This window comes from Micropterus dolomieu, linkage group LG02, assembly GCF_021292245.1.
Source record: "Micropterus dolomieu isolate WLL.071019.BEF.003 ecotype Adirondacks linkage group LG02, ASM2129224v1, whole genome shotgun sequence".
Classification (NCBI taxonomy): domain Eukaryota; kingdom Metazoa; phylum Chordata; class Actinopteri; order Centrarchiformes; family Centrarchidae; genus Micropterus; species Micropterus dolomieu.
Window position 1 is genome coordinate 2,057,487 of NC_060151.1, and position 19,608 is coordinate 2,077,094.

Below are 19,608 nucleotides of genomic sequence, written 5' to 3' on the forward strand. Positions count from 1 at the left end.
TTTACAAAACTGCACACTAAGGACACTATCTAAATGGTCTAAAGTGCATGGCGCAAGTGCATTTAGGGCGAGGGAGAGTGAATATGGACAGAAGTGTCGATGTGATGTAAAAACTCTCTTTGATCATGAAGCCTTATAGTTGTTGTTTATCAGTGAAGTGTCTGACAGACAGACGCTGTCTCCTCTATGAAAAGTCTGGTTCCTCACTGCGCTGCATTATTAGAAACTATGATGAGTCGCATCTCACAAGAAGAAGCGTCTTCCAGGTGATGTACCAGTGTTTTCTTTAACGTTTTAGCCTGTGTTTAATGATTAGAGAGGCGGCTGTCAGTAATGTTAAAGGTTTCCACGCGTGCAGTGATGTCAGCAAACATCAAATAAACTCTCCAGAGAACAGAATTCAACTTTCAGCTTCTGAAATCCATGTTTAGACACTGATGGAGCTCAGGATTGATCAGGAGGGTGCCCACTTTACGCCAAACAGTTTCACTGTATGAACCTGTATGAACATTATTAACATTAGATCCTGACCGATCCTGTCGTCATGTCAGGAGATTTAAACAACCAATGAAGTTACGCTGCTGTGCCTCATGCGTAAATGCGCACAGTGTCTTTCTTAATAACCCTATTTCACCCACCAGCAACCCACCCGCTATTAATCAGAACATTAATTTTTTTGACTTGGCCCACCTGATAAGTGGATATAACTGCTATCTGTGGATCACTAAAACCCGCCTATGCAGGATAAACTATCTTACAATATGAATAATGTGCTCTTTAAAAAGCGGGATATTACTTCACAAGTGACTTTAGAACAGGTTTTTGTTGGGCAATGGATCAATCACTTTCTGCTGCCCCAAGCACCAAAACACTCGCGCGAACACACACGTCCATTTGCTATTTACAGAGCATGGGCGCTGGGCGTAAAAATGACAACTGCCATGGTCAGAAACTAGCAATGAGAGTTGCGCTGCACTGGGTTAAGATAGGGCACTAAATCACTGGAGTATTCCTTTAAGTAATTCATCTAGAAAAATACCAAACATACTCCAGTGTGATGATTTACTGATATTCTAGGTTTCGTTTCATTGCAAAACTGAATATGGCTGGGGTTTGGGAGTGCATGATTCATCATAAATCAAAATAAATAAGAAACAGATACAAGATGAGACACTGAAAATATTAAACATGCACAAAAGAGAGGGTTTTTGATATTGAAAAAAAATGTTTTTACACAGAACCACGTGTCTGAACTTTAAAAGTCTATTTTGTTTTTCACTCTGTCTTTAAATACTAACCCTAAATGCATGTTTGCTTACCAGTGTACCATACTGTATTTGTCACTACCTGCATGTGCTCCACAATAAATACATTTTATTGGCTCAGGAGTAAGAGTGGGTAGTCCACTAATCAAAAAGTCAGTAGTTCCCCAAATTGCTCCCAGTGTCTGTATGAATGTGAATGGGTGAATGTGACTTGTACTGTAAAGCGCTATCAGTGGCGCAGTCAAGTACAGTGAACCCTTTTATTGTGAAGGCAGTGGTCAGCCTTTACTTTGAAACCAGAAGTGTTGACTTGTCAGAAATGTAGATCCGGAAATGGGACATTTCGCATAAAGATGACTTTTGCTTTTGATACTTTGAGTATATTTTACTGATAATACATGTCTGCTGTGTAGAATTTGGAATGCATACGTTGTAATTGGCAATTTCTTAGACCTACTCAACAATACATTTTATTTGCACAAGCCTAAACACATGTTGGTGTATGATCTTCTTGACTTAAACGGTGAGATGTTGTTACAGCCTCGCGTTGGCTGACACATATCTTAATCAGATCAAACAGAGAGTTGTACAGATTTACATTTTGGGAATAAAGAGCACTGGTGGCAGTTCGGTACTTGGTATTGGCCAATACCAGCGTAGTTGTCAAAATCAGCATGGGGGAGAAAAGGTTGGATCCCTAGAAATAAACCTTTGCTGTAGCCTTAATGTAAAGTGTACAGAAGATTATTACCTGTGCAGTGAGCAGGTCAACAGAGGGGATGTAGTACTCTTCTTGGTCCACTGACATTAATGGTAGCTCCCGAGATGCTGCACAGGTTTTTCCATCCTTTGACACTGGGTTCTTACCCTGCAGACAAAGTCCAGTGATTTAAGTGAGACACAGTACACACCCATCTCTACAGTATGTCACTATGCCTGTATGTTGTGTGCATTTATTGCATTTTTGACTGTCTAACTTCCACGGGAAAGCAGGATTCCTGTTTTCTTTCATCCAGCCATTTGTTCTACCTGCGGTGTGACACAGGGTGACACCAGTATCCCATCTGCCATCATGGGCGCTGGAGCCAGAGGATCAACCACGATGCTGCACCAGACCCTGGGTCCAAACTGCTCTCCAGCATGGGCCAGGCGCCAGTGGGAGGTGTAGGAGCCCTCCACAGTGGGAGCACTGAGTGCTACACTCACTATACCAACCTAGACACACGCAAAGAATTTTGTTGATCATCAATGTATCAAGAAAGTAGTAATATACTGTAAAATACAGCGCAAATGACGGAGCACTTTGGGGTTGACCCATGTGATTCAGAGCTACAAAGAGAAAGTGAGAAAGATGAGCTAGCTGACAAGTCCAGGGGACTTTTCCCAAAGGTAAGTGAAAATAAGAAAACTCCCCTAATGTTGCCATCTCACCTGTCCTGGCTGGAGGAAGGGAACAGACACCTCTCTCCAACGGTCCCCAGATCCCACCGCCAGGTTTCCCCACATGAATTTGAGCTGCAGGAAACAAACAAGGCAAGATATGATGTTCACCTATCAGTGGAACTTTATTCAACTACAGTATACTGTATTTACTCTGACAATACAAGTGGTGCTAGAAATAAGTTTGTTTTTAAGCTGTACCAAGCAAAATCTTTATATAAACAAGGGCTCAAATGACTACATGTAATGTGAAACGTGTCCGTACCGTTATTCACTTATGTAAAATGAGATCTTTATCTCAGTGGGACTTACCGGATTAATTAAAGATTTTTATTAGTATTAGTATTAGACAACTAGCCGCTTTAGTCATATTGCAGGAGCAACCGTGGGAAACAGAAAAGTAAAGTTGCGTGATGAATAACAGCTTGTTGCATCACTGCTCCCATGTGTTGTGTGGTGGTGCTGAGCTGAAACCTTATAATGCATCTTTATAAATCACTGTTTTTTCACTTTCTACGCGTCTCCACAGTGCTCATACTGCTTTCCCCAGAAATTTACTTTCAGACAAACTTTTGTCTGCCGTGGTGGTCAGTCTGCGGTGATGAACCAGGTGCAGTGCCTTTTTGTATATTTCCATTTCCTCTTCTCATATTTCTGTGCCACTTTTCTTCTATTTTACCGGCAAAAAACCTTAGTGCAGTACTTGAGTAAATAAAGACAATCACAATTTGACAATATAAATTTTAAAAAAGATGGTAAATCCCTATCCATCTCTACCGCCATGCTAACAGCAGCTGTTCTTGCTAACATGCTCACACAGACACTCTTAACACATGGTGAGGTTTTGCATATTGTTTCCCATCTTCAGCATCTTAGTTTAACATGTTAAGCGTAATAAGATAGCTGATCAGTACTACACAGAAGTACAGCTGAGGCTGATGGGATGTCATTTCTCGTAGGTCTTTAGTCACAAACCAAAGTATTGGACAGCTGTGGGAAACAGCACCAGGTTTCATGGCAATCCAATCAAAATATTGTCAAGACATTTCTCTCTGAAACAAAAGTGTCTGAGGCATTAAATGAAGTTAGGGGATCCCCAAAATCAGTAGGATTCATTTTCTAGGAACCATGGATGTGTGTATGAAATGTACAGCAAGCTTTAAATAATTGTTCAGACCAAAATGTCAAGTGGACCTCTTCAAGGTAAATATTTTCTTGTATACAAAGTTTTAATCAAAGTGGCAGACTTCCCTGATTTTAACCAAGCCCGTCCATGGTTCCCAGATGATGAGCAGTCCATTAATGTTTTCCTCTTATGGCCTGTGTAAACTTCAACTTCGGGCACAAGATATCTCCTACTTCACCCGGCACTTTCCATGAAATCTGAGCATAAATAAATCTCAGCCAGAAGTAGAACAGTAGAATTCTTTACCTTAGTGTCTGCACTCCAGCTGATCGTTCCAGTGTTCCTCATCTTCCAGTACTTGATAAATTTGGTCCCGGGACGCAGTCGGGTTCCATCAGGAAGGTTTTCATCCAGAAATGCTGCCGTCATGGCTGGAACCACCAGGGGACAGGGACGCTTTGGACGCCTGGGCAAGAAATAAAGTCCTTTGGTCCTGAATCATGCAACATGCACCTGGCATAACATGTACTGTATGTTGTGGCCTCATATAGCCCTAACTATTGTACCCATTACTTTTAGCTAACTGTTTCTACTTCTGTGTTTGCTTGCGGTGCTCACGTGTTATAGACTCATTATGACTATATATTTTTTTTAAATATATAAAATTGTAATATTGTTATTAATATTTTTTTCAAATTTCTTGAGCTTTCAATAAAACCCCTGCCAGCTGCAGAAGTACCCCCCTGGTGTACAAATTCCCCTGGGTGGGAATCACTGACCTTCTTTTTCACTAGTGTACACCGACCTAACAAGTTTGGCCTATATTTTGTTAGTAACCTACTCAGGGCTGTTGTGCTGGGTGGCTCGAGGCTGCAGAAGGACAGGGGAGGAGCTTCCGTCTCTGTGGGAGGAGCTCCACTGTATGCCCCGCCTCTCCATCCTCAGCTGTTTCCGGATCTCTTTGACCTCGGCCTTCAGCAGGCGCTTCTCTGCCTTCAGCCGCTGCTTCTCCGCCTTCCGGAAACTGCGGTCGCCTCGCCTGTAGAACCTGTAGCGACCATACAAAAACGCAAAGGAGATTAAGACAACATGCAGATGCTGACCAAGCACATAAACCAAGACGCAGACACCAGGGTTTGAGCCATAGCGTGCCACTGTGTCAATGACACCCTTAACAAAAACTGTCCATCGCTACAGCCTCCCTGCACTCAACTTTTGCCTGTAAAACCTGGGGCGGGACCTATACTATTAACAGGTTTCTCAATTCTAAATAAATAATATAGTACATTTTGCTTTACACTGACATTACTGACTCACAGAGCCACTATACTTGACATTGTACTTTAGTACAAATTTACACAATTTACAGAGCAGAATATTTCCATGTTAGGCCGCTTTTCCAACACATGATAGGTTTATAAAAAGATTCACTGTTATAGATTACACTACCCAGCAGTTTAAACTGAAGATTTTATGAAACCCACACCGGAGAAATTCACTTGTTGAAGCAGCTCCCAAGGTAAGGGTAGAGGACAAGAGTGACTGAGTGATAAATGAAAATACAAATGTAAGTAAGCTATGGGCTTTCCACCTTTCACTCATACAGATATGACCATGATGGAAAATTGCCGAGGCTTATTGCAACAGTTCAGCTGCACCTATCCAACTTCAACAATACAAAGCATCAGTAATAACAATTAATTTAATATATATTACACATTTCTGCAGAACAAGTACTTTACTTTAGATTAGACTTTAAATACACTTTTTTAAAATCCACCCTTACTTAGGTTTCAGTGTCATTTTTTCACTGGTAACAGAGTACGTTTAACTGACAGTGATACAACTTTCACTTTAGTAAAAATAATAATTCCTCCACCCCTATTTGTAACAAAACCTTTAAGCCAATTTCTTTTGTAAACGTGACTTTCAACCCAAGGCTGTAAATCTTACTGCTGCTGTTTTAAATAAAGGGTTGAATATGGTAATAGTTTCTGTATGTTAAAACTGATGGTCTCTTCTATGTAAACACAAAGAAAATACTGAAAGTAAGTGAAGTCATGTTAACAAAATAGCGGTGTGTTACCTGCTGTGGTCTGGGGCAGGTGATCCGTGCTCCGGGATGGACAGGGGAGTCCTTGCTCTCACCAGGTTGTGACTGGGATCATGAGAGAAACTGCAGGGCTCGCACAGAGTACAGGAGGTGCACACACTGACCAGAGGACAGATGGAGAGAGGGTGGAGAGACAGAGAGGGGTAGAAAATGAAAGGGACAGAGGGAGATGAGAGAAAAGGTAATTCCAACTGACATCATGACTAAGAAGTTTCGAAATCTACAGAGGCAGCAAATACCTAAGAACCCTTTCAGAGTCCACAACGCTGTCCACTGAGACAAGCTGAGGACGGCCTGTCACTGCACAATGCAACATGACTTTCTGAGGCTGAGACAAGCGGAAAGCGAAAACAGAGCGGCTGGCGTCAGACTTTTAAACAGAATCTGACTCCCATTTTTAAGTTTCATGTATCAGGGAAAGAGAATTTACTACACCCTCCTCCTCTCTCTCACTTTCTCTTCATTGACTCATAAAGCAGATCTCAGTTTCCCAAGTTACCTATCAGGCTTCAACTTTGTCTGTGACAAAAGTTGCGCAGAATAAAATATTACTAAGACTGGGAACACTGCAAACAAGGACAACATGTAAAACACCAAGTATTCCTCATATGTAAGTGATACTAGAGATGTGATCTGCAGAGTAGTATCAAAATGTAAAAAGCAACCCTCTAAATTGGCAGTATAATGAAAATGTTTCAGTTGCCTAAGGTTAAAGGGGGGAGGGGGGTTTCCTTTCTTTCTGAGAGCAAGATGAGAATATTGATAAATCTTATGTCTGGGCTAATTGATTTTCGAAAGGAAGCTGTGCCTGTACTCTGAGGGGTTTTGCCGCACCAGTTTCAGCAGCTCAGCTTGGCTCCTTATATTGAAAACCTAATGCAATGTGGAAGTAACCAATTGTCTTACCGTATTCAAATACACACACACACCTGTTTTATATTAGAGGGAACTTCGCTTGCAGGAAGGCCTTGATCACATTCACACCTGGAAGCTGGCCAGTACAACCCCAGTGTGATCTGCTGGCTACTGAGCAGCTCCACTGGAGCAGTTGGGGTTATGGGCCTTGCTCAAGGGCACCTCAGTGATTGTAATAAGTGAGGGACAAGCCCTGCCTTTTCACATTCCACACCAAGATTTATCCGGCTGGTCTGCGGATTGCTTTTCCACATTTTATGACTTATCTACAATGTTACAATGTTGGATGTTCATGTTAAACATGGCCAAAGCTTCAAATAATGAGGTTAAAGTATTGAGTTTCCTGTGAGCAAAAACCTCAGATTTCCTCCTGTTCTCAACGCTCTGTTTTGAACTGCTTTTTCTACCAACGGCTCTGTTCTACGACGCACGGAGCCAGACAGAGCTGGTGTTCTATATATGGTCATTTGCTCCCACAGCTACTCTCAGTCTGGTCTCAACAGCCTGGTAACATGCTTCAGGTCTTGGCCAATTCAGAAGACAGTAGGCTTTGAGAGGGAGGGCCTCTACATCTACAGCTTGTTTCAGACAGAGGCTGAAATGAAGCCCTACATGAAGAGTCAGTATTTTTGGAACTTTGAAACATACAAAGCTGCCATACAGGAGTCACAGAACTACAATATAGGACTGGAAGAGCAGTATAATAGGTCTCCTTTAACCAGCAGAAACATGTATGATGTTTGGTAAAACACAGAACAAAGTAACACAGGGAAACATTTGATCACGTTTTAAACAGTTATTACCGTATGCAGCAGATACCCTGTTTACACATTTTGGAAACACAAAAAACTCAAAAGTTTGTACTCTTAGCTGAGGTGGAAAACTTGTGTTTGATTGAAACATAATATGACTACGACAATGAGTCCAATGCATGCGACTTAAACGTCAGTGAAGCTTCTTCTGAAGAAACAAAAAAGTCAGCTGTGATGAGGAGGCTGCAGCTTCTTCATATTAACACACAAAACTAACAGAAATGTCATTTGAGCTTCCACTGCAGCTCTTTTAATGACGTCATCTCGTTGTGTCCTCTTCAAGCTCCGTCAGCTGCTTATCTCGATACGCTCAACTCCTAATATTTACATAATACTAGTTTTCTTGGGACAATTTTCAGGAAAATTGGTTAGAATATGTGTTACTTTTGGATGAAAGCTTGACTACTGACAGCAGCTTAACAGCAGGTTAAAAATAATGGCAAAGTAGAAACCAAAGGAAATAATTAGTGCACAAAAACTTCTGTTACAGAAGAGAACCTGAGAGCAGCAGAGCAGTGAGTGACTCTGTTGTTGTACTGAGTTACAGTTGTGACTAAACTAACAATCCAGAGCGACAATTAGCAAGTTAGCTGTCGACATCACATACCTGCACTGGTAGCCTCCTCCGGTGGTCTGCCCCCTGCAGGAGGAGCAGGGAGGAGTGGAGGAGGATGGAGCCCCAGGTAGAGTGGAGGAGGAGACCTCAGGGACCTGCTGGGCCTCCGCTCCTCCCGCTGCTTCCCCTCTACCTCCCCCCCCTCCTCCTGCTCCTCCTCCAAGGGGCTTGTGGATGCAGCACTGTCCAGAGAACTCCCGGCAGATCTTCTCCACCGCCTCGCGAACCACCTGGTCTTTAAACTGGAGGGATGGGTGGGATGGGGGGGAGGACGAAGATGGAAGGAGAGTGTTCACTGATTTAGTATTTTTCTGCCTCTGTTACAGCTGTTGAGTGCTCCCTCATCATTTCATGTCTCTGTCAGCTTCTCCAGCAGGAAACCTGACCTAAAAGACACCCGACACCTCAGTTCTTACCTTCTCCATGTAAGAGGTGAACCAGGCTGGAGGAGTCTTGTCTTCTTCTTTAGTACCCTTCACATCTTTCATAATCACCTGCTAAACAGAAGAAGAGAATATTCATTAAGGAAAACCTGCAAATCAACATCTTTATTACATCACAGTCAATACAATTGGACAGACAGTTTTTATTACAATTTCACAAATGACATCATCCACACCAAGAGAAAGAACATTTGTTGAAGAGTTACAGCCGCTTTTCTCAATTATTCTGATGGTACATCACCATGGTAACCTATGCTGCAAGTTCATCAGAGATGATGGACACAAAATAAATCTAGTGTGGCTTCATTTTGTTACTGCTTTGGTGACAGTTACAGAAATTAAAGGGACACTCCAGTATCAGATGAGAGCAGACAAAAACAGAGTCATGATTCCTGAGTTTACATTACAGTGACAGCATGTCAGCAGTATACTGTGCCAAATATATCTATGAAGTGACTTCTTTAATTGTGCTTCAGGTTCATATCTATCAACACAGATATTTCTTTGTGTGACAATATAATCCTGATGGAAGCATCATCCAGGGAGCAGTCAGGTGACAGGTTTTGTACTGTAATATTAAACTTAGAAAAGACAAGCTTGTGTTTGGCTTTTATTTCCAGATTCCTACCACACAAGAAAGAAAGATCAACAGAGACATTTTAATAGATCAGCAGAATCACTTTGCCTTCCATTTTTAAGGCAGAGATAGAAGAAATGCTTTCTTTACACAAACACTGTTCTACAACCACTGGTTGGATATTAATTGTGCTAGTTTAGTGTTAGTTTGTGTTATTCCTGACATGAATAAAGCATTCATTGCTTTGAATTTGTCTTACCATTTCTATTCTATTCTGGTAGTGTGATTACTGTAAAGCCTCCATTAAAAGCCTAGTCTCAATTAGAAGCCTGTCCCTTTTACTGGCCTGTGTGGCTACACGTTTCGACAACTAAACACAGGTCTCAATGAGAAGCCTGGTCTGGTTTTTATAGAAGTTCTTTGGATGTATAAAACTTTTTGAAGGCCACCGTGTCACCTGCTTGAACTAGTTTTAAGCTGTTTAGATCGTGCATAGCAATATAAACGTTTAAACTTTTGTCAATATGGACATGCTACACATCGTCAGATCAGTTAGATTCTCCACATTTCAATCATTTAGTTCATTTTACAGAAACCATGAGCACCAATGTCTAACTCACCTAATTGTTATACAACTAATATTCATACTGGTTAAAATAAACAATTTGACAGCAGCCTATTTCCCATACTTAATTAATTCGGTATACTGTTAATCTTTTACTTAAAACAATACTTTCTACTGCCACAGATTGTCCCTTCTGATTTCACCTAATCTCATGTCCAATATTCAGCTCCTGATCTGTTGACGTTGCATATGATTGGCTTGTCCGTAGGAACTCAGGCTCCTCCATGTGAAGTGGGGTAGCTCAAAGACAAACTTCCCACACTACATGTTCCGCATCCATCTGCTTGTGTGCACAAGTTCACTTACATGAAGAACTGTCCTACAACTGCCATATGTAAAAAAAAAAAAGAAAGTCGCCAGGAAGAGACATTCAGGAAGACCACAGACTGCATGGTATAATGTAGCTTTGCTGTATTTTATACATTATACAAAATTATTTGTATTTGGGTCTGTCACAACCTGTCATTTTGGCAGCTCTAAATCAAACTTTGATCGTCCTTACAGCTCCTCACATAATTTTATTTATATATATATATATATATATATATATATATATATATATATATATATATATATATATATATATATATATATATATATATACATACATACATACACACACACATAAAACCTACACATAATGTATTATTTACTGCCCTCGTCTAATACTCTTTGCAGCTCTGAGTGTCGTAAAACAACAACGTCACACTCTCTCCAAGGAGTCGTCCTTGTCCCCGATGAAAGTCAGCGTAGGAGGCTTTATAAATAATTCTCAGTCCTACTCTGGGGAAGGAGGTTTTTAGTCCTAAATTCACTTTCAGACAACGTAAACCAACCAATGAAGGCGAACCAGTCTTCTCTGTCTGACCAAGGCCAGTCAGTCTCTTATGTGCTGTTTTCCTACGTCAGTATGACCTGCTTTGGTTTTCTCTCTTTGTCAGTCCTGCTCTCGCCGACAGTACCTGCACAGATCAATGCTTTTAAGCTGATAAAATATCAATCAATAGGCCGTCAACACGCTGTCATCGCTTTGCTTCTCATGTTCTTTTTTAAAATGAAAACATTATTAGATTTTCTAATCCCTATATATACACATGGCAAAAAATAAAAAAGAGGGGTAAGGATGACGACTTTAGCATGAGTGTCAGGACAGTGCAATGTGTCTATCATTATTACCGAGTTACTGAATCTGGTTTTGTGTGTATGGTAACTAAATAAACTTGATGCAAAATTAATTATTTGTTCACCATCATCACCATGGCTGCCAATTTACGATCATCCTCCTTGACAACACCTCGCATGTTATAGGCTAATATTCTCTGGTATAATGTATATGCATGAATCTCACACCCTCATGTAACACGGTTCATGTCAGACCATTCCCTCTTTATTACTGTAACTGTACAGCGCTGCTCTGACGACACATCATTGACAGCGGTACAATTAATATTTTATTTTTGTTTCGGGTCCTCTAATATAACTATCGTGGAGCAGGTCACTTATATAACCACTTAGGGTTGTCTTCTTTTCTCTGTGAGGTTTGCTTTGAGTGTTCCTTTGATTACAGTGGAAAGCTCTTATCATGATCATGTGTGTCCGGGACAAATTTTTTCTTTTTCTTTATTACAGATTACCATCTAATTGACATGTATATTTATTACATGAATATAAAGTCATGAAATGCACAGCTTCACTATGTACTGAATCATACCAGCTGTTTCAAAAAACAGTGCAGGTGTTTCAAACACAATTCAAATGACTGTACTGTGTATAACTTTAATACACTATACAGTAATCCAGTACTGTACATAAAATACAGTATATCTTACTGTAGTTTAGAATATTGTTGTGCTGTTTTTAAACACAGTAACATAGTAATGCTAATAGGCTGCTAAACCACGGCTGGGCGCTGGTTTCACTGCATTTCTACATTTTAACAGCCTGAAAATAAACTGCAGGCTATCAATACCCAGCTCGTGGCAGAGTTTGAAAACAAATATATTCATAAAATATTCAGATTTTGTTTGTATGAACAGAGCAGACTGAGACCAAGCGGACTACTTATTTGTATAGGAATGATCCTGTCCAAAGCTTTTTCATTTTGCATTATACTAAAAGGATTATTTTGTCCATGGCATTTATGTCAGTGGGGTTAGGCTCAATGACAGAAACACCTCTCTCTATAACGCAAAGCAGTTCAACAGAACTACTCACTACATCGTCCAAAATGATCAGAAAGTTGAATCGAGTCCTCTCTAAAACAGTTTCAACACAAACTGAACATTAGAACCTTCACAAAGGCAGGATTTATTGCAGGACGGTTGTAATAGAGCAAATTAGTTTTAGCTATAGGTGTACCTAATAAACTGTGTACAATACTATTATTTGTGGGAATTAATTAAATACTTTGTGTAATACCCTTGTGACTGCAACTATACAGTGGTGAGATGCATCTTTTCCAGGGGGCAGCAGCAGTAGCTCAGTCAGTATAGACTTGGCTTGGGAATTGGGGGAATACAAGTCAAGTCACTGAACCCCTAACTGCTTGGGGCGCTGTTCTTATGCAGCAGCCCGATCACTCTGTCATCTCACCACAACAATGCATGTCTAGAGGTCCTGTGTGTGAATGTGTGTGTGTTTCAAGTAGTTCTTCTTCTTCTTTCCAAAGTTAGTTGATAAGTAGCAGATGAGGTACCATGACTGATAAATGACAAAGAAAGACCCAGATCCAAGAACGACATGCTGTGTGTTGGGGTCTTACCATGCCCTGTTCTGGCACCGCAGCCTGGACTTTGCGGCTGACCACCTGGGCCAGAGCGGGGCAGTGCTGCGGGGGTCTGAAGCCCCTCTTGGGCTCTGTTCCGCTGGTCTTGGTGGTAGGGACCCTTGCCGACTGGCCCCGAGTCTCGTACACGTTCATGTGCAGTCGGTTCCCCTGCCTCGCTGCACTCTGGGAAACGAGTAAATAGGTTAGTCTCGCCCGCTGCCATTTTTAGATCTGGATCAATTTCTCAACTAAGCCATGTTATTTTTTCTGAGTACCCCAGGAAGAGCTGGGGGTAGCAGGGTCCGTAGGGAGAAGGGTCCTACCTGCCTTTACTAAAACTGAACCCAGACCCTACCCATATCTTTAAAAACTAATGCAATTGAACCCTAAAGGCACCAAAGAGATTTACAGCGGCTCCGACCAGGACTCTGACTCCGAGGTCGATGAAGACACGGTGGGGACAGGAAAGGCGCCAAGTGTGGGGGGAGCAAGAGGGAGGTCGGCCAGCGACAGAGAGAGTATTTTCACATCCAACTCGCTGAATTAAGGGTTTATTTCTACTAAACCAGAGTCAGTGACAGTGACAAAGCCAAACTTGACCCCAACCCTATGCTTTGTTGGGACCTGTCAATTTTGCGTCAGGTAGCAGGACTCTACTTTGCTAAGTCAATGTGAGCAGAGCTTAAATGTACAGCACAGTACTTCTTTATTTACATAAGTAGTACATAAGTGTGAGTAGTAATTACACTTCAAATCTGCTTACCTTTAATGCCTCCTCATACTCCACTGGAATAAAAGCAAAAACATTCATTATGAAATGGCATTAATGTGCAACTGATTGTTAATCTCAGATTTGTTTTGCTTCGTTTAACACACCGTGTCTTCTGACTGTTTAGGTTTACTAACCTTGGCTGTTAATGGACACCTGGAAGAAAAAAGGGAAAGATTCTTTATATAAATCCGTTAACGTTTTCACTGTGGTGTCACTTTGGTATAAGTTCGGTGACACAGTTTCAGTCACCAGTCCACCAGTTTAATGAATCTGAAGCTCAGTTTACTTATCATGAGGAGTACTACACAGCCTGTAGAAACAGCTGTGTACAGTCTTCTGTGGCTCTGAAGGAGCTTTGTTAAATCTGGGAATCTAACCAGAAAGATGTCACTGTGATGTTGTCAGTGTTATAGCAGCATGTGCAGACTATAAAGTATTCAGCAGACAGAAGGTGTTGAGTTTAAAACACGTGGGTATTTAACAGGCAGGGTGGGTTTAAAGAAAGAAACTTCTGAGTTGCATTAGGGGAAATGTAGGATCCAGGCTTTTTATGCTCAGGTATCTTCGCCTATTTTCCACTAATGACATGTTTTTTTAATTCAATCTCTGCAAAGTCCCTCACCTTTATGGATGTGCAATACTAAATCATTGGAGTACCCTAAGTACTGTAAAGTAGGCTTTATAGTTGTTATATTTACTGTAGCTAAATTATGTATTATTGTCTTGGAACTGTAGAAATGTCTCTGAACAGCGTGGGCTGAGCATGTGTCAGTAGTGTATGTGTAGTTACTCTCACTGCCACAATGGGGAGAGAAAGGTTCCATACTGCAGGTTTAACCAGTAGCTGAGGAAAGTGAAGCAGGTGGTCGGTGTTTCTAAAAATCAAACATCCCGTTGATCGATAGAAGTAGCAGATGTGTTATTCAGATCTACTTATAATGTTAATTATTTCACAACAGATACACAATGTAGATTAGTACATGGTCTTAACTACTGAATATGTTAAATATTTCTCTGAAGCCATAATTTTTCTGTTTCTTGTTCAATACAATGAATTGATAAGAGCTTCACTGTGACGACAGAAGATCTTGTGTACTGGTGTATTTCACATCATATTGTTTCATTATTAAGCCAGAGGAACAACAGACAGAGTCTCTCACCTCCTCGTTTTCCTCATCAAAATAGGTCAGCTGAAGACTGCACAGGCCAAACGAACGCTTCACCTGCACACAAGACACACAGAAAGGACAGAGGATGGGAGACAGAATGTGACTAAGATGTTTGTGTGTGTGTGTGGGGGGTGGCTTGTTCATCTGGGCTCAGCCAGAGGAAGCAGTGTTCAGAGAGTGGGGGCTCCATTCACACTCCAGTGGGCTCTTTACTGGCTGAAAGCTGGACGCTTTATCCGGCTAACACTCCTCCCTCTGTGGCTCTGTTTCTCTTCTGTATGCTTTGACAAGAACCAATAGGAGCTCTTGTTGCATGTATTATTCAGCAGATAATCCTGTACACCAAACCCACTCGCACCCCACTCACTGGTAAACCGACTCAAAATTGAAAGCTGACGTCCATGACTCAGCAGCACTCAGACAAATGAACTCCCCAAGGCTGCCGAGACAGACGGACCATAAATTCAAAGGTGCAGAGTTCAGAGCCCCCCTTTGCAGTGCTACTGATTAAGAAACAGGTCTTCTGGCTTTTTCCCCTCACAGTTTTCTGTGGCTCCAGGCTCATTGGTACACTATTTACCCCTTTCCGCAGCAGGAACTTAATAAAACATAATGTAACAGGAAGTCAATGAAACAGGTCACCATGTAAATTTGGGCTTTGCTCAGGTCAGATTCCGATTGGCCAAGCAGCTGTGCCATCACATCACAACAAGGATGACGTTAAAGAGATGCAAAACTAGGGCTGGATATCATTTAAGTTCTATCGATTCCGATTCTACTTATCGAATCCAGTTCTTACTGAACATCTGTTCTGATCCCAGCCCCTTCACCACAAATGTCACTGCTCTTCCTCCTTGCTCATCTTCCCCTTCATGGCTGAAGTGAAAGGAGTCTCTGTACTAGGGGGGCGTTTCCGGGGACTCGTATCTAAGAAATATATATATATTGGAATCATTTGTAGACATCGTTGTTTCCCTTCAGTATAAAAAGTGAGGCTCACCTGTGTTTTGCACCTCAGCTTGAGATGTTGCTACTTTTAGCGTTAGCTGTATTTGGGGCGTCAGTGTACCTGGGAGAGCATTGATGGGACACTGATGACAACGTGTTCCTTTAAGGGGGAGAACAATACATCGTTGGGGGAGAGACTAGGGGTGGGGTGGGGGTTCTGGATGGTTTGTGGATCTGGTTAAAAATGGCAGCTAATGCTCAAGATTTTCAGACTTCAAGTGGGGATTGAGTCTGTCTCTCTCTCTCTCACACACACATTGAAACAGAGCCGTCTGTATACAGCTACTCCTCTTTGAGCACAATCTGAATCAAAACATGATCATGCACAGGAGGAAGGATTGTGCCAAGGTAGTTATCCCCGACAGAAAGTGTTGAATATATAGACTGAAATTATTTGTATCCCACTATAATATTTGCTAGGAAAAGAGAAACTTCTCCATATTCACCCCTGTTATTAGTCATGATGTGAAGAATACACAAAATTAAATACTTGTCTGTGAATTATGGAGGGGGAAATTTTTGCAGACTGCATGTCCAGCCTGGTAGGAGGCTACAGTTATGGCTTTTTGTGTATGAAAAGTTCTGTTTAAATGCAATGCATTATTAAATTGTTATGATAATAATTTACCCTTTAAGGAGGGGGACAATTTCCAGCAATATCCAAAGGCCATGCAATGGAAACATGGATTACAAGGACAAAATATTGTCTAAAATGCTGCATTCAGTTTAATGTACATTTCGAGTCAAGGAGATGTAACATTGAGGCGAGCAAAGTGTTAAACTGATTACAGTGATGATGATACAGTATCGATGGCGTATGTAGGAGCAGCTTACTTGAAAAAGGTGACAGTCTGTCTGGATCTAGCTACTAAACAGTAACATGGATGACAAAGTGATCGACTACGTGGTCAGTTATAACATCACCAGACTACTGCGAAATAAGTGTTTGCTTTACGAGTCTTTGCACTCAATTGAGTGCAATGAATAATATGAAGTTCGATAACACATAACGTTTATAAGTGCTAGCTTGCTCTACACAAACCTTAATAAAACAATACTAAAACGATAGATTAAACAATACACATTGTATATTTTTCATTCACTTTGTTGAAGTCGAAGGTCCGCCTTCACCGCTGAATGCACGCGAGGATAACGACACCGGTGTTGTGCCGAATTCTGCCTGCCTCCTGAGGATTGCATGCACCTCATGGGTGATAACGGTCATTCATGCTGAGAAAAGAAGTGGATGCAAATCTCAGCAGGTAGCCTACAAAATTTGATCTGCCGAATTATGCATCCACCTATTTGGAAGGACCCAAGACCCAGACACTTTTGCTGTGCTCACTGATCAAACAGCATTATCACCACATATATTTACTGAATGTCAAGGAATGGTACTTCTACTAAGTGTATTAAAATATTAAAGACTCTAAACGTTCATAAAATATATACTTCGAATCATTTATCACCATTGATGAAGCCCACAAAGAATATTACAGCGTTTGAAAGCATTATTTGGAGGTGCATGCAATTCTCGGTAAGCAGGCAAAACTCGGCATAACACCGGCTTTTCCTCGATTCCTTAATCCCTCCGTAGTTGAATGGTCAGTATCACGAACGCTCCCCAAATGTGTCCAAAACTAATGCATTCAAGTTAACTCTGAGAAGGTAGTCTATCTATGTTCTTAACGTTGTCAGAGACCCACCTTCAAATACGTTCTAAGCAAGCATGTGTAAGGTGCCTAGCTAATAATAAAAGCTATGTTAACGTTAGAATACAGCTGCGTTGTCGAGGTTAGCGCGCTGTACATAGCTGCTAGTCAATATCCGTTGCACGCCCAAACAAAGCTGCCTGTCAATAGCCAAATGCCATATTGGGTCACCAACTGCCTTTTTCCGGCTTGTCAGCGCAGAAACTTTTAGCTCATATTCATGCAAACTTCAATCAATAACAATATCAGCACTACTGCTTTTTTGTTGTGCATTTCACTACTACTTATTAAACTTGCCCACCAAACAGCACATGAAGATGACATAGTCAGTCCCTCAGTGGCCTTTTTAATCAAGTATATCCGAACAACCTAGCACTGTAATGCCATGTTCAGGTCATATTGCTCAGACCATATTTGTGTGCAACAGTGTCTGAAATATCTGGAGAAAATAATTATGATATCTCCCACTTTGTGGAAAGAACTGAAGAAGTGTCAACAAACTGGTGTCAATGGTTGAAACGCCTACATAAATAGTAGTTGAATTCCATCAAAATAAAATCCTCTGAGGTAATTCGGCTCCAGGTAGAACCCTGTCAGGGTACTGAAGTGGAGCCGACCCAGAACAACTCTCATCGCATCAGCTGTGGGCTGTAAACACTAGCAGGACTAAAGTTACGGTGCGGCTGTGTTAAAACTATAACTTATAACAACATAACTGCACTGTAATAATGTTATGCTTTATTAATTGTCACAAAATTATCAAAATAGATATTAGATATATGTCAGTCCAGTGACTGTTACCTGACAACAGACTTGCCTCTCATTCCCCGGTGCTGGCAGTAAGTCAGCCTGCCGAGTGAAGACAGACTCTGAGGAGGACCCATGTAATAGTGTTGTAGTACTCGAGACCGGTCTTGGTCTGAAGACTACTTTTTGATGGTCTTGGTCTTGTTTCGGACTCGACCGCATTTGTACTCTGTCTTGTCTCTGTCTCGGATATTGAGGACTCAGGATTTTATTTCAAGACCATAACTTTGGGAATATCAATAAATTGTTTTTGCATTGTCTGATTTGTTAACATCCTAACTTTGACTGGAAGTAAAACTTATTGCTTCAAATGCAACCAATAACCCTAATTAATGACTGTCACCCCTCCCTGCGATGCTTACGTTGATTTCAGCTCTTAGTGTTTGTATGTGGGTGTTTTAATGGGAATGTGGATCTTTCAGATCACTTTGAGAAGTACCATTTTATTGTGTGCCATGCAATGCAGGTCTTGGTCTTGACTCAGTCTCGCCCTCCCTCGGTCTTGGTCTCGACTGCTCTCAGCCCCTAAAAGTCTTGGTCATGTCTCGGTCTCGATAAACTCTTGTCTTGGTTTGGGCGGTCTTGACTACAACACTACCATTTAAGTGGTGAATGATTACTTCATTCCTGCGGACTCGTGTAGGCCAGCTCTCTGAAGCTCGACATTCTCGGATGCACTCTGTCCCATAAGGCAGCTGATCTGTCTCTCTCAGCAGGCAGAGGGGCTGAAAACGTCTCCTCCTTGGCTGGGTGTGACAGAGATGTGGTGATCCAATCACAGAGAGACAGCTTTAAGTACAGGTGTGAATGCACCCAAGAGGCATTGTGGACGCATTGAGATCTGATCGCTCAGACCACATTCAGAGGAGGTCTGTTCCGCTAAGGCTAGTGTTGTGTTGTTCAAAGAACGTTTCGTTCATTCGACCTAATCTTGAATATGACTCACGAGGAACAACTAGTCTCAGTGAGTAATTCGTTCATTTTCACGCATGCCTGAATAGTCTTGGACTCTTACGTTCACTCGTCACACGGCAGATGCATGGTCTCCGTCAGCACAGGAAGCAGAATTGATCAGTTCACGACTCTCAACTGTGGGTCTCTGGGTTTGAGTCCTTCATTTGTCACGTGACAGCTCGGCTACTGTGGAGCAGGAATAAAGTAATCATTCACCACTTAAATGGTAGTGTTGTAGTCAAGACCGCCCAAACCAAGACAAGAGTTTATCGAGACCGAGACATGACCAAGACTTTTAGGGGCTGAGAGCAGTCGAGACCAAGACCGAGGGAGGGCGAGACTGAGTCAAGACCAAGACCTGCATTGCATGGCACACAATAAAATGGTACTTCTCAAAGTGATCTGAAAGATCCACATTCCCATTAAAACACCCACATACAAACACTAAGAGCTGAAATCAACGTAAGCATCGCAGGGAGGGGTGACA

The 19,608-nt window shown here is 41.6% G+C and overlaps 1 protein-coding gene across 1 annotated transcript in view; it reads right to left on the reverse strand.

Moving 5' to 3' along the window:
- The window catches only part of nbr1b (NBR1 autophagy cargo receptor b), a 35,076-nt gene extending 20,292 nt beyond the window's left edge, over positions 1-14,784 (reverse strand). The window contains exons 1-12 of the mRNA XM_046030535.1: positions 14,632-14,784; positions 13,606-13,624; positions 13,463-13,485; positions 12,694-12,882; positions 8,704-8,781; positions 8,279-8,529; positions 5,918-6,043; positions 4,673-4,879; positions 4,138-4,297; positions 2,697-2,780; positions 2,295-2,480; positions 2,017-2,133 (exon numbers count right to left, since the gene is read on the reverse strand). Coding sequence (XP_045886491.1) covers positions 2,017-2,133; positions 2,295-2,480; positions 2,697-2,780; positions 4,138-4,297; positions 4,673-4,879; positions 5,918-6,043; positions 8,279-8,529; positions 8,704-8,781; positions 12,694-12,882; positions 13,463-13,485; positions 13,606-13,624; positions 14,632-14,784 — 1,593 coding nt within the window. The remainder of the gene's footprint in view (positions 1-2,016; positions 2,134-2,294; positions 2,481-2,696; positions 2,781-4,137; positions 4,298-4,672; positions 4,880-5,917; positions 6,044-8,278; positions 8,530-8,703; positions 8,782-12,693; positions 12,883-13,462; positions 13,486-13,605; positions 13,625-14,631) is intronic.
- Positions 14,785-19,608: the final 4,824 nt, after the last annotated feature.